The 27,342-nt window shown below is 42.6% G+C and overlaps 5 protein-coding genes across 5 annotated transcripts; 3 read left to right on the forward strand and 2 right to left on the reverse strand.

The window, feature by feature from the left end:
* Positions 1–218: 218 nt before the first annotated feature.
* Positions 219–2,176, reverse strand: LOC124410396. The gene is made up of 2 exons (XM_046888728.1): positions 1,803–2,176; positions 219–1,713 (listed from the first exon to the last, which is right to left on the reverse strand). Exons 1-2 carry the CDS (start codon positions 2,082–2,084, stop codon positions 1,576–1,578), a joined length of 420 nt encoding a protein of 139 aa, XP_046744684.1. The 5' UTR covers positions 2,085–2,176; the 3' UTR covers positions 219–1,575.
* A 5,653-nt stretch (positions 2,177–7,829) lies between these two features.
* On the forward strand, positions 7,830–13,038 carry LOC124410397. The gene is made up of 3 exons (XM_046888729.1): positions 7,830–7,849; positions 12,443–12,670; positions 12,861–13,038. The coding sequence occupies exons 1-3, from the start codon at positions 7,847–7,849 to the stop codon at positions 12,999–13,001; spliced, it is 372 nt and encodes a 123-aa protein (XP_046744685.1). The 5' UTR covers positions 7,830–7,846; the 3' UTR covers positions 13,002–13,038.
* A 610-nt stretch (positions 13,039–13,648) lies between these two features.
* On the reverse strand, positions 13,649–22,900 carry LOC124410406 (mediator of DNA damage checkpoint protein 1-like). Its single transcript, XM_046888744.1, has 8 exons — positions 22,693–22,900; positions 22,491–22,600; positions 22,310–22,408; positions 18,352–18,450; positions 18,030–18,227; positions 15,190–17,950; positions 14,522–14,833; positions 13,649–14,073 (listed from the first exon to the last, which is right to left on the reverse strand). Exons 2-8 carry the CDS (start codon positions 22,596–22,598, stop codon positions 13,856–13,858), a joined length of 3,795 nt encoding a protein of 1,264 aa, XP_046744700.1. The 5' UTR covers positions 22,599–22,600; positions 22,693–22,900; the 3' UTR covers positions 13,649–13,855.
* LOC124410413 (venom carboxylesterase-6-like) lies at positions 18,783–21,915 on the forward strand. Its single transcript, XM_046888764.1, has 8 exons — positions 18,783–19,180; positions 19,254–19,575; positions 19,677–19,874; positions 20,374–20,552; positions 20,653–20,821; positions 20,895–21,230; positions 21,333–21,456; positions 21,629–21,915. Exons 1-8 carry the CDS (start codon positions 18,968–18,970, stop codon positions 21,828–21,830), a joined length of 1,743 nt encoding a protein of 580 aa, XP_046744720.1. The 5' UTR covers positions 18,783–18,967; the 3' UTR covers positions 21,831–21,915.
* A 1,050-nt stretch (positions 22,901–23,950) lies between the features above and the next one.
* Positions 23,951–27,043, forward strand: LOC124410522 (venom carboxylesterase-6-like). The gene is made up of 8 exons (XM_046888972.1): positions 23,951–24,163; positions 24,247–24,568; positions 24,651–24,848; positions 24,938–25,116; positions 25,237–25,405; positions 25,483–25,818; positions 25,900–26,032; positions 26,842–27,043. The coding sequence occupies exons 1-8, from the start codon at positions 23,951–23,953 to the stop codon at positions 27,041–27,043; spliced, it is 1,752 nt and encodes a 583-aa protein (XP_046744928.1).
* The last annotated feature ends 299 nt before the right edge of the window (positions 27,044–27,342 follow it).

Genomic DNA, 27,342 nt, shown 5'->3' on the forward strand with positions numbered 1-27,342 from the left:
AAAAGCAACTGGATGTCGGTCAAAAGACGACGATCACGCGATAAGATATCCTTCAAGGCCATTCTCAAATTTACCCAACTTGTTCCTTGTAAGCGTAATAGAATCTACCTAACCCCCCCCCCCCCCCCCCCCCCCCCCCCCCCCCCCCCCCCCCCCCCCCCCCCCCCCCCCCCCCCCCCCCCCCCCCCCCCCCCCCCCCTCCACCCCTTTGGGTCACTTCCGTAAAACGCGAATGACCAATGATCCGTAAATTTGCTAGCGATACCGGGATATCCGGTCGGCTGGAAATCCTGGGGAATTGTGAAATTCTTGATACGTATATCGTTGAAGTAATGCGACATCGTCGAACTGTAATGCTCGTACTTTGTTTGACCTTGGGTTAATACAGTATGTTGGTGTTGTTTCTTGTTATTATATAGGTACTTGTTGTTGCTTGCAGTGGGATTTTTTTTTTTACCTCATTTACTATGCACTGCGTATATTATGTGTATTATATGGTTTGCACGCAATCCTATGCTAATTAGGATTCAAGATCGTTTCTTTTTTTTTCTCACTTTGAACGAACGTCGTAATTTCTGACGCGCAGATCCTTTCCGGAGTAGTTGAGTTGATATAGGGAATAAAAAATATGACTGGTTGCATTTACTATTTTTTTTTTTTTTCTTTTGCGGAATGGAACGCTTTTCTTGTTGACGTTACCGCAATTTTTTGTAACTACAATTTTTCTACGCGGCAAATTAGATATGTGTCTATGTATATGGTTGTGATTAGTAAAAAATAGGAGGATTCCAGCGGTAACGTTAACAAAAAAAAAAACTAGTTTCTTCAAAAACTGTACTTAATCAGTCTCTCGTTTTATCGAAGTGGTAATAAATCCAAGAGTAATTTTTTTCTCTTCTATTGCTACTTCTAATCATACTTAAGGTAGATAAGGTCTCGAATGAAAGGGAGACGAGGGTGAAACATAGATAGGTGATTGTATTCGGTTCTATACTGATTCTATTTTTTGGTCTAGCTGCAGTGCAAAATTGATGCTCAATGTGTGCGTAGAGTTATACTGCGGTTCGTGGTAAACATCGAAAGATTTGAAGAAAAAAAATATGAGTTATTTTTAGCTGTAACCTATCACGATAATGCCGCGTTACGTTGTAGTAACTGTCTTTTCCTTCACCGCTCGAGACTTTCAAACTCCATTGCCAAAAAGCTATTTCCAGCTCATCACTCTTTTTTTTTTTTTTTTTTTTTCTTCTTCTTGCATGTAAAATTAACACGAAGAAATCATCTTGCTACGCGGAGAAACGCTAGATTCCGTCGCGACGATAAGAACCCCATCATTTGCATATGCGGCCACACTGAGCCAGGAAGGAAACTGGACCATTACCTCATCAAGACCATTAATCGAGCAGTAACGATATAAGCGGTGGGTTTTTAAGCGATGCTTATAATACTGTTACATGTATTATATATATGACGTTACAAGTGCAGTGCATTGGAATAAGACGAAATTATATGAACAGAGTGTGGAGTTGTGAATGATTGGAAAACCATGATATAAGGTGATGGTGGCTCTCTTGACTACTTACTTTGATATGTGTTCTTTACTTCTGCCACTGGTACTTCAAGTGTCTCTCTCGTCACGGTAGAGTGTTCCTTTCGCGTTATTTTCTTCTTCTCCTTCTTCTTCTTCTTCTTCTTCTTCTTCTCGTTTCCTTCCTTAAAGGAACAAAAGGAAAAAATCCCCGATTATTTTTAATACAGATGCGCGATTTTTTGTTGAACCGCGAATCGTCGTGGCTACCTACCACCTGCGCGTGATGAAATACTCGGTGAATGAGGGCTGAGCTCGCGAGGCCCCGTTTATATACCGAGCCAGGCGGGCCCCGTGGAGATGAGTCCCCCTCCACCTTGGCACTCACCGTTTCCATCGCCGATGCCGCAGTCGCCACCACCACCACCACCACCACCACCACCATCGCCATCATCATCATCATCATCATCATCATCATCATCCCGCAACAGCAAAGGCAAATGCAAGGGCACCCCTCGCTTATACGCATCGACTTGGACGTGCAGCTGATATGCATTCCCAGATATTCACAACGAACGCGGTATGCGCGAACGTAGAAAGCGATAACCGAACACGAACACCCAAGCACGTACTCACTCCTGTACTTTGGCTTGGCTCTGGACAACAACGGCTATTCTCGACGTTTAGGTGATACTTCACTTCTTCCTCCGACCCGACATCGCTTGTCATCGATTCGCCACGCCATGCAGAGGCATGGAAACATCACTACAAACGGGCCTCAAAGCATATATACTTGGGACTACACCTGTAGCCTGAAAACTTAATCATTCGTCACCTCCGTTACCTTATTCGTAGGTAATTCGTTATATCGTCTTCAGACTTATCATCGGTCAAAGGAGAGTGAAGAAAATTTGAAATATACGCACTACATCTAGTGAAGGAGTGTTTGGACAGCAAGCTTCCGAGAATCATTCGTACGTCACGCGTCGTCAGGACGATGACTGTCGGAGAACTTGAATTTCGTTTCCTGTTTTGTAAGATGAAAACGGTTAATTGAACCTTCAAACCGTAATTCCTCGAGGTAAATGCCCGTTTATAAGTTATTCCAGTTAATTTAGATTTAAACTCTGTTATACCAGTTTCGAGGAAGGTCATTGACAAGTCCAAGGGTGTTGTTGTGTGTTTGTTTTTCACTCTTTTTTTCTTCTAAATAAACAAACAAAAAGAATCCTATGAAATATATTTTGCCGTTATGCTTAGTCAGTAGCACCAACAATCCTCTGCAAAGATTGGAAGTTCGCCGACGTAGGGTCGACTTGGTAGTAAATCAGACTCGGACATCGTCTTGGTTTCCGAGTGGGTTTTACCCTCAATGATCGGCTGAGCATGGAATTGATATTACACGGTCGTTAACGTGATATCAAACTGAAAAGCTATTTTCGACACTCTGCGAGCAATTAACGCCCAACTTTGACGACTCTTATACTTTATACACCAATAGAGACACTCTACGGAGGTTGCCATGTGCGGGTGTGGAGATGAGAGACCAAGGGAGCTTTACGTTGGCATTCTTATACCGTATAAACATACTTCGTACTTTCGTACGTGTGTAACTCCTGGTGGACCAGCAAGACGACCGAGGTAATCGTATTGATGCAATGCACGTCGTGCAGATTGTAATACGGGTATTATAACGCGAAACTAGGTGTAACAACATCATCCTCGTCGTCATCATCATTATCATCTTTGCGATGATGATGATCATCATCATCTTGCAACGGGCCCAAGGTCTCTGAAACGGCGACAGTGGTCGTCGCCCTCCTCCTACTCCTCCTTCTTGTCCACCTCCTTCTTTACTCGATGCTCGACCCGAGCCACACCGGTCGCCGAGACTGCGGCAGGTATTCAACTTCTGAAATATCACCTAGAGTTTCTAACCGTTTCGCAGGATCGTTCCAGCGAAACAGGAGCAAACGGGTGTTTCACGGACACGATCGAATCCAGTAAACATTATTGTCACTTTGGTGCGGCGTCGTCTTTTCGAGGGTAATTTTAGCGGATCATCGATTAGAGTCAAGGTACACCCTCATCGTTCAGACTCAACTATAATATCGAAATTGTTCGAATGTATATTGGATATTCGAGCGGGGAGATTACACCTCGAATACGTGTGGCAGGTCGTTATTAACGGTACATTGACTATACACCTCGACGATCCGGTGAAACGAATTTCGTAATTCATCGACAGGTTCTGAAGCCCTAACTGACTGGTTAGCGAGTCGACTCGTCGATGATAGAAGATATCATCTTTTGTAGTGTATTATGAAGATATCATCGCTAGACGACGTCACATGTCGTTTATACTGTACGGTATAACGACAACAACAACGGGTGCTTGTAGTATAAGCACCCGTTCTCAGGCAGGCAGGCATATAGACACATGGGACTCTCGGTGATGAAAACGAAGAAGATGCTGGAAAGATCAAGAGAAAGAGAAGGAGATTCACGAGGGTAAGGGGGTGGGGGAGGTAGCAGGGCCAGGTTCACTGGTTATACTCGCGTCTTTGTCCTGGGTCCGACTCTCCCTATATCTATCTCCTATACCTGTGTATATATACCTATATGTACATACAGTATATACAGTATATACATAACGCTTTTCTTATACACCGAGAGTAAGCAGCCAAAGTTATGCCGGCTGCCATTGATGCTGCTGTGAGACTTACGCGACGACAGCTTCTGCTCTTGGTGCTGGTGATGGTGATGGTGATGGTGATGGTGATGGTGATGGTGCAGCACGCGATACGCGGGGTGAAGGGCGGCGAGTTCGGACCGGCTAGAAACTCGTGAAGAAGATCGTCGTCGAGGAGAAAGAGAAGGAGAAGAAGGTGGTGGAGGAGGAGGAGGAGAAGGAGGAGGAGGACAAGCGAGCATTGAGAAACTGTGAGGGTATATACATGGGCATAGATATATAACAACTCGCTTGCTGCCAACTCTTGCCCTCGCCGCGAGTTTAGAGCTAGAGGTATAGGTATAATACCATTTTGCTGCCTGTACCTATGCAGGCTCTCCAGGTACTGGTTTACTCGTTTACGGTCTTTCTTTGCAGTCGGCCAAGCTATGCACAACCACCTTGTACACCTCGGGGCCCCAGGAACGAGAAGTAGCGTAGCCGCTTGTCTTCGCCAGTCTTGACGGGGGATGGGGGGCGGGAGGGAGAGAGGGAGGGAGTTAGGGACGCTCGGGGGTGGATCCGACGATCGCGGAGCTGCCGGTGCTATTTTGAGCGTCCGTCGTGCTGCCGTTGCCTCCTCCCTTCTCCTCCTCTGCCCCGTCTTCTTCATCTTCTTCTTCTTCTTCTTCGTCTACTTCTTCTTCTTCTTCTTCTTCTTCTTCTTCTTCTTCTTCTTCTTCAATATTATATCCTTTAGCGTGCATATCACCGGCGGCGAAGGGACTTCTGCTGCATCAGAGCAGAGCAAAGGAGATCCTGCGAAACGGGTTGAGGCCCTGCAGGCCAGGTTTTGCAGTTCTGAGTGAGCGAGGGGGATCGTTAAAATAATCGCATGGCTAGTATAGGTATAGGTATAGACCAGCAGGTACTGCCTATGCCATTTTCGTCCTCGTCCTCGTCTTCGTCCTCGTCCTCGAACGACCTCCTCGCATCCGTGATATGCACCTCTAAACGATGGAACGAGAGAGTGAAGTACCTCTACCTACTCTAGAATGCCGCGTTCTGAAACGCGAATTCAGTTTATTATACCTTGGCTGCAATTCTTGTACACCTATACGTTTCAAATTTTTACATTTATATTTTCTTTTCAATCAAACTTTCAGGGTTTCAATACTTGTATAAATAATATTTTATCAGTAAAATAGTCTGGATAACTAACTGCGTCGGCCTTCAGGGGAATAAAAAAAAAACAATCTTCATCTCGGCTGCAAACATAGACGAGTAAACGACTGAGAAATTATGTATTCTATTTTGGGTCAGACGCACCATTAATCGAGCCACACACTGTACTTGAGACTTGCGCAGTTTGTCTCATACGAATTGTATAATATTATGTTGGTATAATGTTTGAAATAAAAATGTATATAAGAAAACAAAAAAAAACAAAACATAAACTGCCGGGGAAAGGGGGACAAATAGACTAACAAATGTGCAGAGAATAAAACGTGCTCATGCAGCGATTACATCGTTTATTATTATTATTATTATGTATACATATACACACAGTGATTTTACATTCGCGCACTGATTACAACACCATATTTTTTATGTACAAGTTAATTCTCTGTTTATACCTATACATATAATCTCAACGTATTATACCCTCGTAAGATTATTTAATTAATCATTTTGCAACATCATTGCCGAGCTTATACTCACCCATCTACTTACCTACCTATACGCAACGCGTGCTTATCACGAAAGATCAGAATCGATCGAGCGAAGCGTCATAATGTAATTCTTGTGCGTACATTGTAGTATCCGATCGTCATACTATACCTATACACGTACAGGTTCGGTATGTGGGTGTGTAATTTTATGTAGACCTGTACCGGAAAGAGGAACGTTGTTCGTGAGTACAGATATTCTTCTCAACATATACAGCTGCGGTAAATTCGGCACGCGTATTATACCACCCCCACTTTGTATATATATGTGTAGAAGTGAGATAAAAAATAAGGAGGGAGAGAGAGAGAGAGAGAGAGAGAGAGAGAAATTGAATTTGCCAATACGGGACCCAGGACAGGTTTATAATCGGTAATTTCTAGGCGAATGGCGAATGTATCAAATACCAATGACTGAGACCTTTGACAAATTCAAGAGATTTATTTCCTTTTCACATTATTCTCTCTGTATTTAATATATCATGCATGACTCGCAAAGTGGAAGGTGATTCCGTTTTTCTTCTTCCGCACTGTCGGACACTACGAAAAAATTTACAATTTTTTTCGAGGTGGCATGGTCTCTTTCAAAAAATTCCTGCTCCTTTTATCCTAAAATATTGTTTCGAATATCTGGATTGTATACAGTTTTCCGAATTAATAATTCAAAACCTGAATACGGGCTCGAGAAGCTTGAAGGTGACGTGGGGAGAAAAAATACGGCGAGCAACATCAAGTGGAGAAAAAAACCGTTTGAAAAAAATGACGAAAAAGTGTGAAATGATTGCCAGATATTTAACGACTCATCGGAGACGATCGCTAATGTTACGGTCCCACCCCATCACCTCGCATGTTTCTCATTATTCCATTGACATTTCTCACTTTATAGGCATTATATATATATATGTTTAGGCTTTCGTGCACGTGATCGGTATTGGTATTACCTAGGTATATACATATATGAGTATACTAATTGAACATTGTCACGCACGTGACCGGGAGTTTTTTTTTTTTTTTTTTTTTTATTACAGTGATATGTCTATATCTATAAGGACACGTAAAACGTACGTAGCAATATGTACGCCCGTGACGTACAACAGGTGTTGCTGCTGTTGCTGCTGCTGCATTTCGCGATGATGACTTACTTGACTGACTACTGATTGACTGACGCATGATATAGGTATCGACGATCGTTAAAAATCTTACAACGTATGCTAAATACAAATTTTCATTCCAACACTTGTCGCGTATTATAATCTGCTTAGTATAACAGGAACTTGCGCCGATGGGAATCGGCACGCTGAAAATCGGATAAAAAAAAATTATGGCAGAATAATAGAGGCGATTAAATTTAAGTATATATGTATGGAATTACACGGGTCAAGAAAAAAATAAAAAAAAATACATGTACATATATGTATGTATATATATATATATATATATTTTTTTTTTTTTTTTGGGTTTTTATTTACATGAATAAAATCTTAATTTATTTTATACTTATATTATAATAGGCTGCACGTTGAAATGAAAAAAAATGACGAACTTTATCTCGTAAGAGATTATTTTTTCTGTTATTAGTCACGTGGAAGAAATGAAAATTTGACATGAAGGATCCGATTATATTTGCACAATCTAATTAACACTACGGATTATAATGTGTTAATAACAATATTAGAATATAAAGGCCACAATGAAAGCGGCAAGAAATGGAAAATTTCCATCGCTCACCCTTTAACAACCTACATTAATATATATATATACACACACACACACACTCATACCAACTGCCCGAATAAAATTCCAGGCGGCAGGTGAATCACACAAAGATTCGTCTCACCTCCCCCTGCAGTTCTTGCTGCAGGCAACTCGATCCCCCCATAGAACGCGGGCCAAAAGAAAGTTCCCAACTGCAATTTCTCAATGGTCGGTTTCATATATATTGGATTCAATTGAATAATGGCGCGGCTGGTTATCACCCATCCCGAGTCGGTCGGTATTCGCCGTCGCGTCCGTGTCTCACGCGTGTGCAATGCTGCCGAAAGTCTTTGCCCGTGCTCCTTTTCTCTTCTCTCTCTCTATATTTCTCTCTTTCTCTCTTTATAGCTTCAAACCGTCATTGCGATCGGGCCCCGGCGTCGTTAGCCCGTGCACCGTATATTAAATCAATGGTATATATATATATAAACACATGCACGTGTACATGTGCTTGTCCTGTATATTAGCTATACGTTATGCTGAAGTTGCCATGCTTGCCATCACATCGTCCGACTTGCCGCTCGTATAACGTGTAGAAGATCAACGACGCGTATATATCGTTAAGATATCGTAAACAAGACGCATACGTCGAACATAACATTCGGGTTATGTGTGTGTGTGTCTATGTGTGTGTGTGTGTGTGTGTGTGTGTGTGTGTGTTATACAATTTGTTCGATTCCAACTTCTCCTGATCAACCTTGGCCATTTTTTTTTCATTCTTCTAGAATCCGATTTAACGGAAAGATTCTTAACGAAAATCACGTTATTCGTACACCCGAAATTTTTTGTTAGAATGACTTGCGAAAAAGGGTTTTTCTTTTTTGCTTGCACGCGATAATCGTTAGAAATTTTTTCTGTAATGTTTGATTCACTTGTTTTTCTCAATTTTAATCACCGCACGGGTAAGACGTCAAGGCTTGACTTTGAACTTCGTTCAATTCCACGGTTCAATATCCAATTAAATGGAAGGACGCGTATGAATACGCATGTATACGTTATACGGATTAGCCAACTTAACCCTTTGAGGCATGCGTTATAGTGCTGATTCAACTTTTATGAAAAGATGGTATCTTGCGGATTTTGCGCTCGCTGATTACGAATCTGAAATCAAGTTTAAAAAATTCAAGATAGTGGATCCAATATGGTGGACTAAAACTTCAAATTTCATCGTATACGGTCGAAAAACTCTATACAGGAGTTTTCGGGGTCACTGATTGGATTCGCAATGTTGAATTTTCAAAATCTGATTTCAGATTCGTAATCAGCCACCCCATAAACCCTCGGACATAGTTTTTTCCTCCGGATGCGATCGAATTTGAAATTCTCGTCCGCCATATTGGGTCCGCCATCTTGAATCCTTAAAATCTGATTTCAGACTAGTAATCAGCGACCCCAAAAACTTGTAATTCATGTAAAGCATATACAGTTGAAGAGGAGTAACAGTCTCCGAAATGAATTATCCCTTCAATTTGTCAATTTTTTTCAATCAATTTATTTCTAACAATAATAATTCACATTATATGTCTAAAAGTTCTCTAAATGTACAAAAAAACTTATATAAAATAAGTGGTAAGAATACTTGCCACTACGACTCAAAGGGTTGAACCGAACACGAAGCCGAACATGGTTAAAACTCGAACTAACTAAAATACTGGACTAGACATTTCCATACCAGTTTTACGCCATTCCAAAAAGCTTCGGGTGTTTGATTTTTGCCACTCCATTTGAAGGTGCATAGTCTTATTATACTCATAAACATATGCATCGAATACGCCGTATACGGTTAGTTCACCGTCGAAGACGTATAATATACATACACCTATGTATGCTGCATAAATACGTTAATGAGAGGTTATATTACAGATTCTTGTTGGATACCTTCTTTATCTTCTGGTATATGATGGATGCCTCTGACTAAGAGCTGGTAGGTGATTGCCCTGATTGCATGTGCGTGCCGTTTCTTCGTCCTCGTCTTGTATATGGAAGGGGTCTACCTGCCGGACGGTTCTCGCAGATTCTGCGGCGGAATTGCAACCGCGATAGGGCTGCGAACTTACCGCATGCCCTGCGCTGCTGCGAATCTCCTTCTCGTTCTCATCCCGTCCGTCCCACGGCTTACGATACCAGACTTCAGCGCTTATACTCCTCGCAGTTCAACTCTGGTCTTTTTTTTTTTTTTTTTTTTTTTTTTTCCCGCCTCGCCTCTTCTCAGTGGAAAATAGTTGAAACGGTGAATTTATCGCGTCGATCCTTCTTAGAATCGGTCTGAAAATATAACTCGCGGTATTTTTGTTTTGTTATTTATTTATTGGTTTTTTTTTTTTTTCCTCTCATCAAATCTTTATGCTTATGTTTATTTTTTTTTTGTTACTGATTTATTGATTTCTTGTCGCTTTCGGAGAATTTTCCGTGTACCGGTTTATCTTGAGTAAATTTCGTCGTTGTTAATTTTCAGTCACGTGATATTGGAAAATGTTCTCATAACGTCAGAGGTTGGTTGTTGACGCCATTTTATCAACACATAACCTAAGTTTTTAAGTTCAGTGGAGGCAAATCATAATTCTTGGGTTTTCAAATTAATCATGTGACACATAAATTTAATAAACATAATCAATAATATTACTGTTACACTATCCATACGCGAAAAAAGACTGTCAATTGTCAGCTGTCAGCCTGGTTGCATTAGTTTTATTTTTTTCCACCATATCACGGATTGCAAAATGATGATCCCAATTGCCCGAATCGTGGTAAAAGAATATTACGGGTTTATATATACCTACCTGATAACGCCTAACGATCGTTCGGTCGATCTTCACTCGGAATTGCCAAATTAAAACTTGTATGTGACGCAACAAGTGATGGGTGTAACTCTTCCTTAATGTGAACGGATAGCCGCGTCGACAAGTCAACAAGAATACATAACAGTTTCGTTATGTCACTGAACTTCGAGCGTATTATATATGTATAGATATAGGTAGGTACATACATGTGATATATACAATATGATTGAGAATCGGTGTTTTTCCTCGCTCCTTTTTCTCTTAATCTCCGCAATATATACTCGGATGCATAAGAAGTCCACCGCGCGCATTTAGGATTCTACGTGTACACACCGACGACGACGACGACGACGGATCATCCACCTGTACGTAACTATAAGTATACGTTATACCCGTAAGGCACCTGGATAGATTCCGACGTGCACGCAGCAGCAGCAGCAATAGCAGCTTGTTGATCTTGTCCGATTAAAAATGTGCGTATGCTATGTGTGTCCGCACTTTTTACTATACCTACCTGTATACAACTCTCGATATATATGTATGTATAGAGATGTGAGAAAAAGTTGCAAGGGATTCAGCGCTGCAGGGATACACATCCGCGCGGTGCATCATACATATAGATATGTGTACCATACGTTCTGTTGCCATCCATGGTTTTCTATAAATAGCATCACATATACCGGTAGGATAGGTAGATGCCAACACGTATGCACCTTCGAGGCGTACCTTGGTGTATAATTAGCTATACCAATACAGATTTACAGAAGTTGAAGAAGAAGGAGAAGAAGAAGAAGAAAATTATTTCAATGTGTGTGTGTGTGTGTGTGTGTGTGTGTGTATTGAAGTAGAGATGTGCTCGATGAGTATTGGTGCCTGGATCGACTCCGCGTCCTCCTCCTCCTCATCCGCGTCCTCATCCTTTTTCTTTTACAGCAGCGAACGGTATAACGTATATAGAAATACCCGTTTAGACCTTCGGGTTTCAGTGCGATTCCAGGGGGGCCCGAGGATGAGAGGAGAAGGAGGAGGAGTAGACGGTGTTCGCCTCTTCTGTGTAATAGGCGCGGATAATTATATTCGAGCAGCTACACTCGCCTAAGTCTTCTCTTATCCAGATCTTCTCGAGCCTCAGCCCTTCAACCACGCTCTGTGTGTATGTGTTTATGGAAATATGCAACGATGGATTATAAAAAGTTGATTAAATGAATTTTCCGAATTCCTGGAATAGCGATCGATTTCTTGTGTATAACAATCAAATCCATCTCACGATTTACTCCGACGAAATCTTGACCCGCTTGCCTAACGCCGAGCAGTCTCGGAGAGCAATTCTTGCTCATTGTACAGCTGGCTCAAGGTTCTCGAAGGTTGTTGGTCTCGGTTCTTCGCTCACTTGCGGCTCGTAGCTTGGATTGTTGGTACGAAAATTAGCAGAGTTGTAAAATTGCGAACGCTGTATAATAGAACCGTCATCATCGTGTACCTTGCCGTATTTAAACCTAGCCGAATGCCTCCTACTGCGTTGTTTATACTTTAAACAAAAATCGAAGAATTTTGTCCCCAGCGAAACCGAGACGAGCGACACGCGCAAGCTTCCATTTCGACGTGTAATAATATTATGAAACAATCGCGTTCGTCGCGTGCCTAATAGCGAAATCGGCTGGTAGTTTTTATAATCTTTTTTCTTTATTACATTGGAACGAAACTCATCTAACCGTTTTGTAAACTTTTAATGTAGAGAAAAAAATGTTGACGCAATTGCAATTTTATTTCAGCAATTATATACCAATACCCGGTATGTACCTACAATTTGACGAGCGATCATCACGTTTCATCATGCGAAAGAAAATCTACGGGAGCAATTACAGTTTGTCCGAACGATTTCTCATCGTCGATGAACATTTAAGAAATGTGAAAAGTTTTGCTTGCAAAATTCACTCGTATAATTATAATTGTAAAAGATTTTTAACAATTTTGCTTCCAGTACCCGGTGCCTCCGGAACCGAAGACCTTGCCAACAAGCAGCGCTGGAACACCGGAGGAGTCTTTCTCTCGCTTTTCATCCCCGAACATGTCTCTGTCAACGGGGGCACTGGACCTGCTTAAAAGACTCCTGGAACCCGATCCCACCTCGAGACTCCGAAGCATCATGGGTCTCCAGCGGGTATCCTTCTACAAAAACCGGGATTTCAGAGGCTACACATGCAGGAGCGTAAGTATTGTCGCCTACAAGCCTTTCGGATGCCTAGAGGTTGCCTTAAATTTAAGAAAAGTTGCAAGCAACGTGACCATTTTGTATTCTGCATCGATCCTCCACCGCCAGCGAATAAAGGAACAAGACAGAGGAGGAGGAGGAGGAGGAGGAGGCAGAGATTTATCGGGATTTTCTCGTATGTGTTCAGGTGTCGCCGTTAGAATATCTCCCGGCTACGAAGAAGCCTGCAGGATCGACGCCCGCGGATGCCTGTGGCAACGATCACTGCAACAGTCATACGTTCGACGGGTTCTCGGATTCCGCGATGCTTCCGGACGGCGGCGTCTAATCTCGTCGACGGGGAGTAAAGAAGAAGAAAGAAAAACTGAACACAATGCAACTCCGTCCACGTCTCTCTTAACGAAGAGAAACGTACAATCTTATCCGTTCCGACATACCTTAAGTACGATTAGTTAGCGAATGCACGTGTGTAACTCTACCTCTCCGTGATGCTGGATTCTTTGTTTCACTGTTTGTTATTGGTTCCGTAGCACGGAAACCGCCTGCCGTATACGCGTTATCACGATTTCTACAACTGACCTTTTGCCGTGCTGCCGCTCTTTGAGTGACTGATAACGTTGGTTTTCCTTTATTCTTTTTTTTTTTTATATCGAAAAACGTTTTCCTCTGACGCTATAGCGGAGGCGCATTCTGCTTCAGGTCGGTGACAAATCGCAGAGACGAAGAACTGAAATGTGACGAAAATATGGTAACTAAGGCGAGCGGTAATCGTGATAGCGAATAAGGTTACGTAACACAATAACAATAATAATAATAATAAATCGAAGAACGTTTAAAATAATTTTTTTATTTCACCATTATTTTTAAAATATCTTACACAAATATCATACTATAATTATATTAATCATCATTACATGAAAAATTTTCTTACCATAACTTCTTATATAATTTTGATATTTATAATAATTGGACATAGATATGAGTATGATATACATACATATATATCTATATATATAATAGTGTAGTAATAAGTGGAAACGACACCTTGAATCTTGTCTCACCGGAGCGGGGTGTTGATCCGAATACGTGGAAGATCAGCTCGAGTAAGTATTTATGTAATACCATGATGGGAACCGATTTTCACGTACAAATAATTAGTTAATTTTGGGTAACCGCCGTTCATCATTCAACGTCTAACTTGTGCTCGTCGAAATTTAATTCATGCCGCAATATTCCAGTGAGGATGAACTCGACGGATAGAAGACGAACTGATTTTGGCGCTTTGGCTAGATATTTCTTTGCGTTTTTTACGTCCTCGGATCGTGATATGATCAAAGATTTATTCGGCCATTTTGGAGGGGGTCTAACCAGCACTTTTCCTCCGCACGCCTGAATTATACCTGTGTGGTAAAAAGAAAAAGAAAAAATCTCTAGAAACAGTCAAAAGGAAGAATTGGTGAAATGGAGAATATTTTCACCGAGGTTCGCTATTTTCGATATTGTAATTAGAAACGCCTGGAATATTGAAAACAGAGCTCCTATCTGTTGTTCGAATGGTTTGGTAGATTGTCCTTTAACCTTTAGACCGCTGGGGAATCTAAATGTAGGCGCTGTGGAGCAATCTATCTAAACTCTGTATTTAAAAGTTTATGAGGTCACTGATTACGAATCTGAACTCGAAATTTCGAAATTCAAAATGGCGAACCAAAATCCGCAAGGTCACTCGATTTGGATGAAACTTGGTGTTTGAGGGTTTTCGGGGTCACTGATCACGAATCTGAACTCGAAATTTCAAATCCAACGAAAGGTTAACGAGAATTCAATTCAATTAATTTTTTTGTCATTTACCTTTCATCTCGACAATCGGAGGCGGGGCCGTGTTCGGGGTGAGAACAATGGTGTAGCCGTCCAGGAGTCCGTGGTTTTTTCCCACTTCAAGAGTCCGTCGAAGGTTGAATTTGAACTTTGCCTCTTCAGCGGGATCCTCGAGTAAGAAATCCCTGGTGTCGAGGAAGCAGCCTCTCCTACCACTCTCCCTGAGCCAGTCGATGGGGACGATGGGTACGGCCATCGCCATGGCGCATAGGAATTTGTACGTGCGACGCACCTTGTCCGTCACCAAAGCCGTGCAGTCGCCCGGTTTTTCCGTAACTGTGCCACCTGCGCTTCCAACAACATTATTATCAATATAAATACAAAGTTTTGCCTTTGTACCTTACAGCTGTAGACATACGTGTAATATGACACGCTCTATGATTACGAACATCAAATCGGCTGGACACGTTTTTGAGACGCGTTTGCGTCATTCTCGTTTATTATGCTATATGTTGAGTTGTGATTTAGAGGCTCGAGGTCGGTCGTAAGCGGTAGCAGGAAGACACGTATGCACGGACCCACCCCCCTGCGTCACCTTCGCTCTGCACGTTCGGCCTCGTCCACCAGCATCCGCGTTAGGTCATCCTCGAGTCCCCCCTCCCCAGTAAACTTACGTAGGTACGTAGAAAATTGTAGCTTACCCAAATTGTGAACGATCGCTACGAGTTGGGGGTCGTTCAATCCCGTGAATAGTATCCTGTATTTCGTCCTGCCTGGTGGGCTCTGCGACAACACCGAACTTCTTCCTCTTCTCGGTGACGAAACTTCCGGTATCGGTTTTGCCTCTTCTTCCAAAGACTCTGAGGATGAGGCCGAACTCAAAGGCTTCGTTCGCTTCGTTACGGTAGACGTGCTTCTCCTACCTCTCTTCGGCTTCATTTCTTCGGTCGAATTCTCCTTCGCCAAAGCCTTTCGCGGGGCTAATTGTCTTTTACCACGAGTCTGCGCCAAACTCCGACCATTCTCATCGCCTTCAGAATCCGTAACGGCGGGCGGCTGTCGCGGTGGCGGTTTTGGTTTTACGAATTTTTCCATCGTTGTTTGAACTTTCTCAACTGTTCTATTCACCGATGTGTCTATGGTCGCGGCAATTTTTTTCTTACCTTTTGGTTCGACTACGGGAATTTCGAAGCTCTCCTCCGCCAGCGGAAAACCCTTCAAACCTCGTTCGCGACTCCGCGATGCTCTCATTTGTTCAACACGACTTTCATTACCTCCGCGATTCGTATTTCCCAGAATCGCTTGTATCTCTTGAGACTCCAGGCTTGACTGCGTTGCATTCTCATTTTCACTGACCAACGCCGATGTTGCTGATTGTCGCATTCTCCGGGTCCTTGGAGTCGACGGTTCTTCCACAGCTGACTCAGGCTGTTTTGAATTCTTTGAAGAAGACTTCTTCACCTCCTTTCTCTCCTCCGCCATCGTCGTCCTCGCCTTTTTGACAGGCATCGGTGGACTCGACGGCTCGTTCTCTTCCCGTGCGTTTTTTCGCAATCGCTTGCTACGCACCACCGGTTCGGGTTCCCTGCCGGTATCGTTCTTCCGTGTCCTTGCACCTCGCCGACGACCCGGCGAAGCCAGGGTAGGCGACTCGGGTTTTGCATAATTTAATCTTGTCGTCGCGCTCGACGGCCGTTTAGCTTCCGGTAGCTCATCAGGCAGCTCATCGTTGATGCTGATGTTTACGGAACGAACAACAATCGTCGAAGATTTTTTACTCGGCTCAGAAGACCCGTCTTTAATTTTGGTCTTTGACCTCTTCGATGCTCTCGGCAACTCCGTGACCTCAACTTTTGGCGACGACGGTGGCGTAGCCGCTGCCGAAAACAAGGAATTTGAAAAACGCCGTTTCTTTGGTGGCAATCTCTTCTTTACCGCGTTCGCAGAGTCTTCCTCCACCGAATTTGATACCTTTACATCAATTTTCGGTGGCGTATTCACCGGTTTTACTTTGCCTCTTAGACTAGTCCGATTTGCCCTGGGGCTTTCTACAATTTGTTCACTTTTTCCGACTTTTACACTTTTCGGACCTGACTTCAACGTCGGTTTTCTTAACTTCGAACTTTTCGAATGCTTCGGATTCACCGGTGTGACCTTCTCGGACTGTTCCGATGAATCCAACTGACTTTTCTTGCTGCTCCTTGATTTCGAACTCATGTTAAGGTTCAACGAAACTGCGTCGGATTCTTCCGACGTAGATCGAGACCCAATCGCGGACCACCTGAGGATGTCGACTGGCGGCAGGTCCGCGAAGATCTCTTGCGTACTCAGGATTTCCGGCCCTCGAGATACCGTCGCTTCTTCGTCCGTCCTAGTCGCCTCGTTCCTCTCCTCCTCATCCTCATCGTCCTCGCCACCTTTCCCAGTAATTCCCATCTTATCATCCATGATCTGGGTTGATTCCAAAACCCTTTCAAGATGCTGGGTCAGCATTTGCGTCGGTTCATCTGTGCCGCTATCGTTCACGTCGTCGAACATGTTGTTCAATTTACTTTCGATGCTGTCGTTCGGTTTTGACTTTGTATCCTCATTCGTCGGGTCTGCGGAAGTTTTTTCATCCTCTGTATTAGCTTCCTCTTCACGTCGTTTTGTTTCTGCTTCATAGTCAGGCTGACGCTTCTCTTCGACGATCGACTCGCTCACCTCCTCCTTGCTTTCAGTTTCCAGGTCTCTGGGTCGAGGTCGGTCCTCCTTATCAGGGCGTCCAATCACCTGAGTCGGAGCGTCGAACATGTCGATGACTCCGCCGCCGCTGTCCTCGAACAAGCCTTCCTCATCGGTTTCGGAATCGTCGTCCGCATCGCGCGTGACCATCGATGTCTGATTAGTACGGCACATTTGGGTCTCCGCCTCGTTTATCGAATGCAAATTCGACTCAGCGACGGTCGGGAACCTCTTGGTTTCTAAGTCATCGATCGAAATCGAATTCTGCTTCGTGTCATCGGCAGAGACAGATCGACCTTCGACTATCGGGAATCGCTGGGTCTCTAGGTCGTTTATCGAGTTCCGAAGAGGTTTTACCTCTTCGGTTGCGTTGGGTCGCCCTTCGCCAACCGAAAACTCCTGCGTTTCTACGTCGTGAATGTCACGTCGCGATGTGGTAATCGGGTCGCCCTTTTCCGCCGATGGTAACTTCTGGGTTTCGTAATCGTGTATGCCAGTCTTCTGCGTCATCATGTCGAATATATTCTCGTCCTCCTCCTCCTCGTCCGAATTGGGATCAGGCAAATTCGTCTGGGTTTCCAAGTCCGAGATATCGATTGCTAAATCTTTGACTTTCGGAATGTCGGATTTTTCTGCATCCACTTGCCTTGGCGTATTACCACCCTGCTGAGTTCCCGCGACCAGGAATACCTCGCTGGGGCGGTTTCCGTCAGTCGACTTGTCCTGCACCACGTCCTCCTGAAATAGGAAATTTAAATTCTGTTTATTTACACGGTAACTTCGACGATGGGTTGAGTGAATCTTGTAAGGATCTTACAAAGGACAGATCAGGGGTGCCCGGTATGATCGGATGCGTTTCCTTTGCCGTCGGTCCCGGGGTTTCGGGCACGACGAATTCCTTCGAGGTATTTTCACCATCCTTGCTCAGGTCTACCTTGAAGACCGCTCGCACAGAACCAAACCTCAGAACGTCGCCATCCTGCAGCTGGTACAATCTCCCGGGTCGAAGTACTGCCTAAGAGAGATAGCACATGGAAATGGAGATTAAATTATACTTCGGCGTAAACAAAGACTTGAATTTAGACAATAATCGATTGCAGAGTGGTATTGGTAAGATGGAGTAAAAGCGTGTTAATTACATCGTTTAATATCGTCTTGTTCAATGACCCCAGATCCGAGATAAAGGTTGATTTTGGGCCCAATCCCGCCTCGATTTCAGCGTGCTCTTTGGATATCGTCTGTAACGTGAATAAATTTTTATTTTATTATCTGTCATAATATATAAAGAAACGAAGAGACAACCAATATGAGAATGCTTGATTATTCTTTAGTATAAATAAATTTCGATTACCAGTTAAGAAATAATGTTCGGTATTATACGTTCACACAATCGCTTATAATGTTGAAAGAATCACTTGGTCATTGACTGCGCGAACTTTGACAAAGGCATACATAGATAATGCAAATGCAACTACAAAAGTTATATATGTATATCAGTTTTGCTGAGAGGACAATATCATCACAACAAGATTCATTTGCCGCACTGATCCGCCTGAATTTACCCTATAACATAATGATATGCAGACGCATAAATGATTAATACAATCAAGTGTGAGACTAGATAAAGCTATCGATAAATTGAACTGACACAGAATCGGTCGGCACAACTCTCGCAGAGCTTTAACGTTTGTGATTCCAGTATAACACACTTTGAGAGCGCTGCTTTTGAAGAGACGGAATTGAAAACGGGAGACGATGAAGTTCGCGGTAATATCGGTGACTATTTTCACCCTTCTTTGGGGATCTCATTCAAGTCTGAGCAAGGAAATCGAGGGGTTATTTCCACGAGTCGTCACACCACTTGGAGAAATCGAAGGGTATTATAAGATTTCTAATAGCGGTCGGCGATACGAAGCCTACGAGGGAATTCCCTACGCCGAGACACCGATTGGAGAATTAAGGTTCAGGGTGAGGATGAAGTTTCGCTGGACTGTTCATTCATGATAGCAGCAGTCTCACGATAAAAATTACAATTTCGCAGATCGCAAAATGCATCTCACCATGGCCGGGAGTCCTGATGGCGAAACGATTTGGACCCCCCTGTTTGCAGTATAATCATTTAGTCGGCAATGATACTAACAGGATCCGCGGCTCCGAGGACTGTCTTTACATGAATATTTACACCACGATTGCGGATGACGATCGGTACAAAATAAACATCGAGTCAAGCCAACTGCTTCCGGTTGTATTCTTCATTCATGGAGGTGCATTTCAATACGGAAGCGGGTCCGATTACAGATCCAAGTATTTACTCGATAGGGAGGTCACCCTGGTTACCTTTAATTACAGACTAGGACCGTTCGGTAAGCCAATTACATTAAATTTATTACCTGCGTAAGTTAATGTTCCGCAGACAAACATAACAAGTATCACAATTCTCTATTATACTTATGTTTACTATCAGGTTTTCTGAGTACGAAGGACGCGACGGTCCCTGGAAATATGGGGCTCAAGGATCAGGCAATTGCGCTACGCTGGGTCGCCGATAACATTCGGCACTTCGGCGGGGATCCATCTAGGATTACGATTATCGGTCAGAGCGCCGGGGGAGCTAGTGTGCATTACCATTACCTGACGAATCTCAGCGCAGGCTTGTTTAGGGGTACGTCATCTCACAAGGAAGGTATCCCAGGTCGCGCTCTCCGACTCGATTTTTTTTGTAATATGTTATAACAGACTAAAAACTAAGCGACACGTATTCTTTTTTTTTTATCTGCCGAACACTTTAAAGGGGTGAAACCATCCCCCAAAGTAAGGCATGTCAAGGGGCGATTTGGTAGTTTCTTTTTTTCGATAACTGAGAAACTTAAATTCTTCATTTCTCGTTATGAGAAAACTTTTCCAGTTGGATTGATTGAAAAATATTATGTTCTCGTGGTAAAACTGCCAAATCGCTCCTTGACAAGCCTTAGTTTGAAAGGTGGTTTTACCCCCTTAAAGCGTTTAATGGCGGTTAATCAAAATCACGTGTCGCTCAATTTTTAGTCTGTTATAACATATTACAAAATAAATCGAATCGGATAGATCGACCTGGGATACCTTCCTTGTCAGTGCGAAGGTAGATGACGTTTTACTGAATATATGTATATCGGCGTTTGCAGGCGGAATGTCACTGAGCGGGACTGCATTGGATTGTTGGACGCAGACAGAAGGAGCTCTGCAAAAGACGAAGAAACTTGCAACAATCGTTGGATGTCCATCGGAAGATGTTCCAGCAATGGTGGACTGTCTGAGAACTCGACCAGCTCATCAGATCGTCAAAGCTGTCGGAGATTTTATGGTAAGTCGTAAGGAGAACGTTTTGCGATTATTAAAAACGTTCCAAACGCGGAAGCGATCAATCGTTAGACTTGGTAAAAACTTAATTTTCGTACTCCTAGCCGTGGCTCTACAACCCTTATTCTCCCTTTGGACCAGTGGTCGAGAAAGGCGGCAGCGAGTTTACGTTCCTCGATAGGTCTCCCATTGAAATAATAAATTCTGGTCAAGTGCAGGACGTTCCATGGATCACGAGTATTACAAGCGAGGAGGGCCTTTACCCAGCTGCTGGTAAGTGAGCAAAAAATGATGAAAACCACTTACACAGCGAGCTTATTTACCTTATCACATATGTTTTGTACAGATTTTGTGGCCAGTGAAAAGCTCCTCAAACAATTGAACGACAACTGGGAATCAATCGCGCCTCATCTACTCGACTTCAATTATACGGTTCCAAAATCTGATCGGTCACATGCTGCTAGACTAATTAAGCAACATTATTTGGGAACAAGACCAATCGACAAATCTACTGTCAAGGAAATCATACAAATGGTTGGTGATCGCTTGTTTGTGTACAATGGCATCGAGGCTGCAAGACTTCAAGCTCGGGTCAACCAAAGTCCTGTACGATTTTATTATTTTTCGTACAGAGGAGCTCACAGTTTGAGTGAATCGATGAGTCGCAGTACTAAGGACTTTGGTAATCAGCAGACTTTGCTATACAGAAATGCTATCGGTATAGGTATGTTTAATATTGGACAAATTGATCAATCCTAATCTATTCCTTGCTTGCGTTTAATAGGAGTCTCTCACGGTGATGATCTTGCATACGTAATGCAATCGTTCTTCGATCCCACAACCACACAAAACGATCGGGATATGCAAGAGAAGCTTCTTGATCTCTGGGTATCTTATGCCACGGAAGGGTGAGTCTTGTTTAAAAAACTCTGCTCCGTTCTACGGTCTATTCACATTGTTATTCGCCATACCAACTTTAGTCTGGTTTCCATTTTTTTAATATCTTGAAAAATATTGACAATCTTATACATATGCGCATAATACACAAACCAATCGTCACGGATAATTTAAATGTTTCAGTGTTCCTAATGTTGGTGTCGAATGGCCCAACTTAAGCAAATCAACAGACGGATTTCCTTATCTGTATATTACAGGACCAAAAGAATTCAGCGTGAGGTACACACCGAACTATGGAGAAAAGAAATTTTGGGATAGCATCAATTTTCGTGAAAATGTAATGCGTTCAAAAGATTATAAGGATCAGAAGAAAATCGAGTTGTAAAGTTATGCTTAGCGGGAGCTTCATATTCAATATGCAAAACTCTTTGAATGCCATTGACATTTAGTTTGTTTAAACCTATTTGCGATTATCTCATTTCTCAATCACCAAGTATACTTAATCATTAATGCTTATAATAAACAGTGGCTGATTACCAACAACAAATGTATATTAATAATAAAAATCAGTGTTGGGTATCGTTGTTCACTGATGAAAGAATATTCCAAGAATATTAGTGTTGCTTATGATCGTGTCAGGGGATAAAACGAAAAAAAAATTCAAAAAACACACGTAACCAGGGTGCATTTTGCAATAAGTGTGAAATCCTTGGTACTTGTATAATCTCTTGTTATAAAGCAATCTTCTATTTTTCAAGCAAGTATAGATAATATTACTTCGGATGCAGGGAAAAAGACACAGCGAGTTAAGGAGGTGAATGATATTACTCGTCGATGCCTCTTTGCCATTATCCATCAACTTACGTCGTGACCAATGACAATGTCGCACGAGTCGATTCTGCCGACTTTGTTGAATCCTCGACAAACGGGATAGATATCTGAATCGACGACAAGCGTTCCAATCTGAAATTAGCATTAGATGTAAAAATTTATTACTTTGCAATTATACGAGTCTGATTCTTTGGTATGCACAAATTATGCTAACTTTGATATTTTTTGCTGCTCGCAGAGGCGTAGCAGCATCATCATCTTCCTCATTCTCACTTTTATCGTCATCGTCGTTGACGAACATTTGAGTAGCAGGGTAATCCATGGCTATTAAAGCTATTCACAAGCCATAAATCGTTTTAACCCCAAGAGAATGATAAAAAATCACGCAATGACGGTTGATGTCCACAATTCATAACCTAGTCGACGGCGGAAGAACCGGCGTTGCGCGAATTTTACGCGTTCCGGATTTGATTAGGTCCTCAAAATGTTCCGTCACTTTTCTGCTAATGATAATGATAGTCGCGGTAAATTTTAATCTAATTAAGTCTCCATTTATAGGTATGTAAAAAATAGTCCCAGCCAAATAAAATATCGCGCACTTTGTGTGTTTACATTTTTCGGCACGCGTGGCGTCGCTGAGGAAAATTTGAATGCAGTATTCGCGTGTTCGAAAACGCGACGGTTACTTACGGCGCGTCTTCATCGCAATAGACCGCGACGAAATTCTGTTGTCAGTTGGAACGGTTGGAATGTTAGAATTTCAAATCATGATACGGTAATAAAATTGGTGGAAAGAAGTACGAAACTTTGAGACACCTTGTACTGCAATATGGATTTATTAAGAGATTTATAAAATACACCCACACATCCAGTTATCACTTTCTTTTTTTGACTATCAGTTATATCCTTAATCTCGTTAAATTCGATAATACCCTGTACATACATGTTACCTTGCGTAAGACGGCAATAAATATGGCCCATAATTTATTGTACATTATAAACTGCATCCTTTGGAGAAATACGCAGTGCACAATAAATTTTTAATGCAATGAAAATGAGATAAACTACAAAATGTTAAAATGGAACTAGATCCAGTCATTAAAAACTGTGATTAACTACTGATTCTCGTCCTTGGCATTATCAATATAAATAGATATAACAAAAAAACATAGTTACGTCGATACAAACCAACAATGCATTATACATTCACTATAAGGTAGCGAACCGCAATATTAGTCTAAATTAGGTTTCAAATACTCTTATAACGTACTATAATTCTAATGTATATATTTGGATACCTATAATTACGTATGCTTACGGATTTATGTTTATTCACGTGACATTGCGCAACATTTAGCTGTGAACCCGAGAATCCTCTGACTATTCTGCGGTTTCTAGCCAATAAGCTAAGATTGTCAGCTCATTGGGTATATCGTTTATTTACATTCAGTAGGGTATTATACGAAGATGACGAGTACATTATATACACTTTTTGACCACTTTGAACTCAGTTGTCTTAAAGCGGCGTTAGATAATACTCGTGGCAAAGTTTTTCCAACCATTCCTTGGCAAAATAGAAAATTAGGTACAGGCAGATGCGATAATAAGCAAACATATCAGTCGAAAATTGTGCGTAAAGTGTGACTAACACAAAGACGACAGCCGGGCTTCACGATGAAGCTCTCCTCGACATTGGCAATTTTCCTCGCGGTTTTTTTCGGCTGTCATTCAAGTCTCTCCGCAAAAGTCGAGGAATCATTCCCAAGAGTTGTTACACCGCTTGGAACGATAGAAGGGTATTACAAAGTATCGAGTAACGGTAGTCGTCTAGAAGCCTACGAAGGTATACCTTACGCCAAACCACCGATCGGCGAGTCGCGATTTCGGGTAAGTGTCGAACGGCGTCAACTTTGGCGTGTCCAAATCATCAGACCAAAGAATTCTTAATTTTGGTGACACGAGTCTCGCAGGTCGCTAGCCGTCTCTCGCCATGGTCCGGCGTTTTGAAGGCGAAACGGTTTGGGCTGCCCTGTTTGCAGTACAATCAATTCCCGATGGATCCTGCCAACAAGGTCGAAGGCTCCGAGGATTGCCTTTACATGAATGTTTACGCGGCGGATCGATCTGATCGCCACTTCAGGAGAGCTGCAGAATCAGCCAATTTACTACCGGTTATTGTCTACATTCATGGAGGCGCGTTTCAATTCGGGAGTGCGATGACTTACGGGCCAAACTACTTGCTCAACAGAGACATTGTTCTTGTCACGTTTAATTACAGGCTTGGACCACTGGGTAAGCTGATTGTATCTCGTTGAATTTTCTTCATTGCGATACTGGCATATCACTAATTATTATACACATACCTATGCGTCAGGTTTTCTGAGTACGGAGGACGCGACAGTCCCCGGGAACATGGGTCTCAAGGATCAAGTAATTGCCTTGCGTTGGGTTGCGGACAACGTTCAGTCCTTCGGCGGGGATCCGGCAAGGATTACCATCGTAGGGCATAGTGCTGGGGGGGCTAGCGTACATTATCACTACTTAACGAATCTCACCTCAGGCTTGTTCAAAGGTGAGGTAGAGTGAAAGTTCAGGGGTGAAAATGGATGTATATGCAGACGTCATTATACTAAACATATGCATACCCACCGACATTCGCAGGCGGAATTTCGCTTAGCGGTACAGCGTTGGATTGCTGGACGCAGGCGGAAGGAGCTCTGGATAAGGTGAAAAAACTGGCATCTATCGTAGGGTGTCCATCAAGAGATGTCCAAGACATGGTGGATTGTTTGAGAAGTCGCCCCGGATATCAGATCGTGCAAGCCGTTGGAGAGTTTATGGTAAGTGGCAGCGACAGCCTGCTATGACCAATAAGCAGAATAATAATAGAAAAAAAATTGCAAGCACGTATTGGAGTAATCGACTGTTTGAACTAATAATAAGTTTGATTGTTTCACCAGCCGTGGCGCTACAACCCTTTTACTCCCTTTGGACCAGTGGTCGAGAAAGGCGGCAGCGAGTTTACGTTCATCGATCGATCTCCCATTGAAATAATAAATTCTGGCCAAGTGCAGGACGTTCCTTGGATCACGGGTATCACAAGCGAGGAAGGCCTCTATCCAGCTGCTGGTAAATTATCCAAAACTAATTGAAAGCTCTTTTGTGTACCATAAGCATATTTTTTTGAATACACATATTTCGCATAGATTTTGTGGCCAGCGAGAAACTTCTCAGAGACCTGAATAATGATTGGGAATCGATCGCGCCGCACCTACTCGATTTCAATTACACCGTACCAAAAAGCGAACACTCCAATGTTGCAAGATTGATAAAGCAACACTACTTGGGAACAAGACCAATCGAGAAATCCACCGTCAAGGAAATCGTGCAAATGATTAGTGATCGTTTATTTGTCTACGATGGTATCCAGGCAGCGAGACTTCAAGCTCGGGTCAATCAGAGTCCCGTGCGATTTTATTATTTCACATATAGAGGGGCCCACAGCGTGAGCGAAGCAATCAGCGGCAGTACAGATGATTTTGGTAAGTTTTGATTGAATTGGTTGGAAAATTCGTACCTTGGCAGGGACAGTATATGCATTTACCACATTTTCTCATTGTCAGGTGTCAGTCACGCGGATGACGTTGCGTATGTTTTGGATACCTCATCGGCATTGTTTAATTCATCGACAACGCCGCAAGACCGAGACATGCAAAAGGAGTTGATTAATATCTGGGTGTCGTATGCAACAGAAGGGTAAGTCCTTAGGGTGACCCTTGAAAGAGTCATTTTTGAATTTTCACCCGCTCGTCCTCCCCCAAATTGGCTCCAGATAATTCAAAAATAATTCCGTCATTTTTTCAATTTCTTATCACAACTCTAACCCGTGACACAAGGAGGGTGGATTCCATTCAACTTTTGAGGGGCACATCAAATCTGCCCCATGGATTTAGATGAATTTTGGTATCGGGGTTTTTTGGGTTGTTGATTACGAATATGAACTCAAAATTAGAAAATTCAAAAACCGGGTCCGTAATGGTAGAGTGGAATCCAAAAAGTCATTTCATTTCGATAAAACTCGACACTCGGGGGTTTCCGGGGTCGCTGATTACGAATCTGAACTCGGAATCACAAAATTCAAAATGGCCGACCCAATACGGCAATATCAAGTGACTTTTGGGGTTTTAGTCTACTGTATTATATCCGCCATTTTGAATTTTTAAATTGTGAGTTCAGATGCGTAATCGGTAACTGAAAGAACTCCCCTAAACCAGATTTCATCCAAGCCCGTTCGGTAGATTTGATGTGCCTCTAAAAGGATCGAATGGGAAAATCAACCCGCTTTAGGGCACGGGCTAAAGGTAAGATGAAAGTTTGAAAAAATTAGGGAACCATTTTTGAATTATGTGACACGTACGATTTTGAAATATATGAGACGATTTGGGGGGTGAGCCGTTCGAAATTCAAAAATGACTTTTTTAAAGACCTAGTGAGTCCTGTTCCACGAATTCTACTACGAAGCGATGATTACTGTTAAATATTCAAAACGTCTACGTTTTTTCTAGCGTTCCAAATATCGGTGTTGAATGGCCTGAGGTAAGCAGATCCACGGATAAATTTTCCTATCTGCACATCGGAGGGCCGAAAGAAATTGCTGTAAGGGATGGGCCCAGCTTTGGAGAGGAGAGATTTTGGCATGGTATCGATTTACGCGAAAATATTATGGAATCGAAGAACTACGGCAAGGCCAGGAGAACTGAGTTGTAATACAACGTTCGTCGGTTCCACTCGATTGCATGTCTAATTTGATCTGGAAATTACCGTTAATTATATTCGCAGAACAACTATGTAGGTCATACGTATTGGCGCACCGCATTTATACGCAAGTTTGACACGATATACTTGCTACAATAAAAAATTAACGTAGCAACGTATGATTATAAGATGTTTAAGTAAATCGTTACACCTTAAGAGTGATTACATACAATGATGTACCCATTTAGTAGATACTCTTATTTATGAGCCTAGATTTTTTGTACGCACGGAATTTGTGTTGTATCGATGTT

This window comes from Diprion similis, chromosome 9, assembly GCF_021155765.1.
Source record: "Diprion similis isolate iyDipSimi1 chromosome 9, iyDipSimi1.1, whole genome shotgun sequence".
NCBI classification, from domain to species: domain Eukaryota; kingdom Metazoa; phylum Arthropoda; class Insecta; order Hymenoptera; family Diprionidae; genus Diprion; species Diprion similis.

Excerpts from the sequence above, each read along its gene's own strand:
- LOC124410396 (XM_046888728.1), bottom strand. The coding sequence starts at position 2,084 with ATGCATATCAGCTGCACGTCCAAGTCGATGCGTATAAGCGAGGGGTGC. Across the intron at positions 1,714-1,802 it reads TATTTCATCACGCGCAGGTG|GAAGGAAACGAGAAGAAGAA; the intron begins GTAGGTAGCCAC and ends TGTTCCTTTAAG.
- LOC124410397 (XM_046888729.1), top strand. Across the intron at positions 12,671-12,860 it reads GAGGCTACACATGCAGGAGC|GTGTCGCCGTTAGAATATCT; the intron begins GTAAGTATTGTC and ends GTATGTGTTCAG.
- LOC124410413 (XM_046888764.1), top strand. The coding sequence starts at position 18,968 with ATGAAGTTCGCGGTAATATCGGTGACTATTTTCACCCTTCTTTGGGGA. Across the intron at positions 19,576-19,676 it reads TTACAGACTAGGACCGTTCG|GTTTTCTGAGTACGAAGGAC; the intron begins GTAAGCCAATTA and ends GTTTACTATCAG. Across the intron at positions 21,231-21,332 it reads TCGCAGTACTAAGGACTTTG|GAGTCTCTCACGGTGATGAT; the intron begins GTAATCAGCAGA and ends TGCGTTTAATAG.
- LOC124410406 (XM_046888744.1), bottom strand. The coding sequence starts at position 22,598 with ATGGATTACCCTGCTACTCAAATGTTCGTCAACGACGATGACGATAAA. Across the intron at positions 22,409-22,490 it reads GAGCAGCAAAAAATATCAAA|ATTGGAACGCTTGTCGTCGA; the intron begins GTTAGCATAATT and ends TGCTAATTTCAG. Across the intron at positions 14,074-14,521 it reads TCCGATTGTCGAGATGAAAG|GTATAATTCAGGCGTGCGGA; the intron begins GTAAATGACAAA and ends TTTACCACACAG.
- LOC124410522 (XM_046888972.1), top strand. The coding sequence starts at position 23,951 with ATGAAGCTCTCCTCGACATTGGCAATTTTCCTCGCGGTTTTTTTCGGC. Across the intron at positions 24,164-24,246 it reads TCGGCGAGTCGCGATTTCGG|GTCGCTAGCCGTCTCTCGCC; the intron begins GTAAGTGTCGAA and ends CGAGTCTCGCAG. Across the intron at positions 25,819-25,899 it reads CGGCAGTACAGATGATTTTG|GTGTCAGTCACGCGGATGAC; the intron begins GTAAGTTTTGAT and ends TCTCATTGTCAG.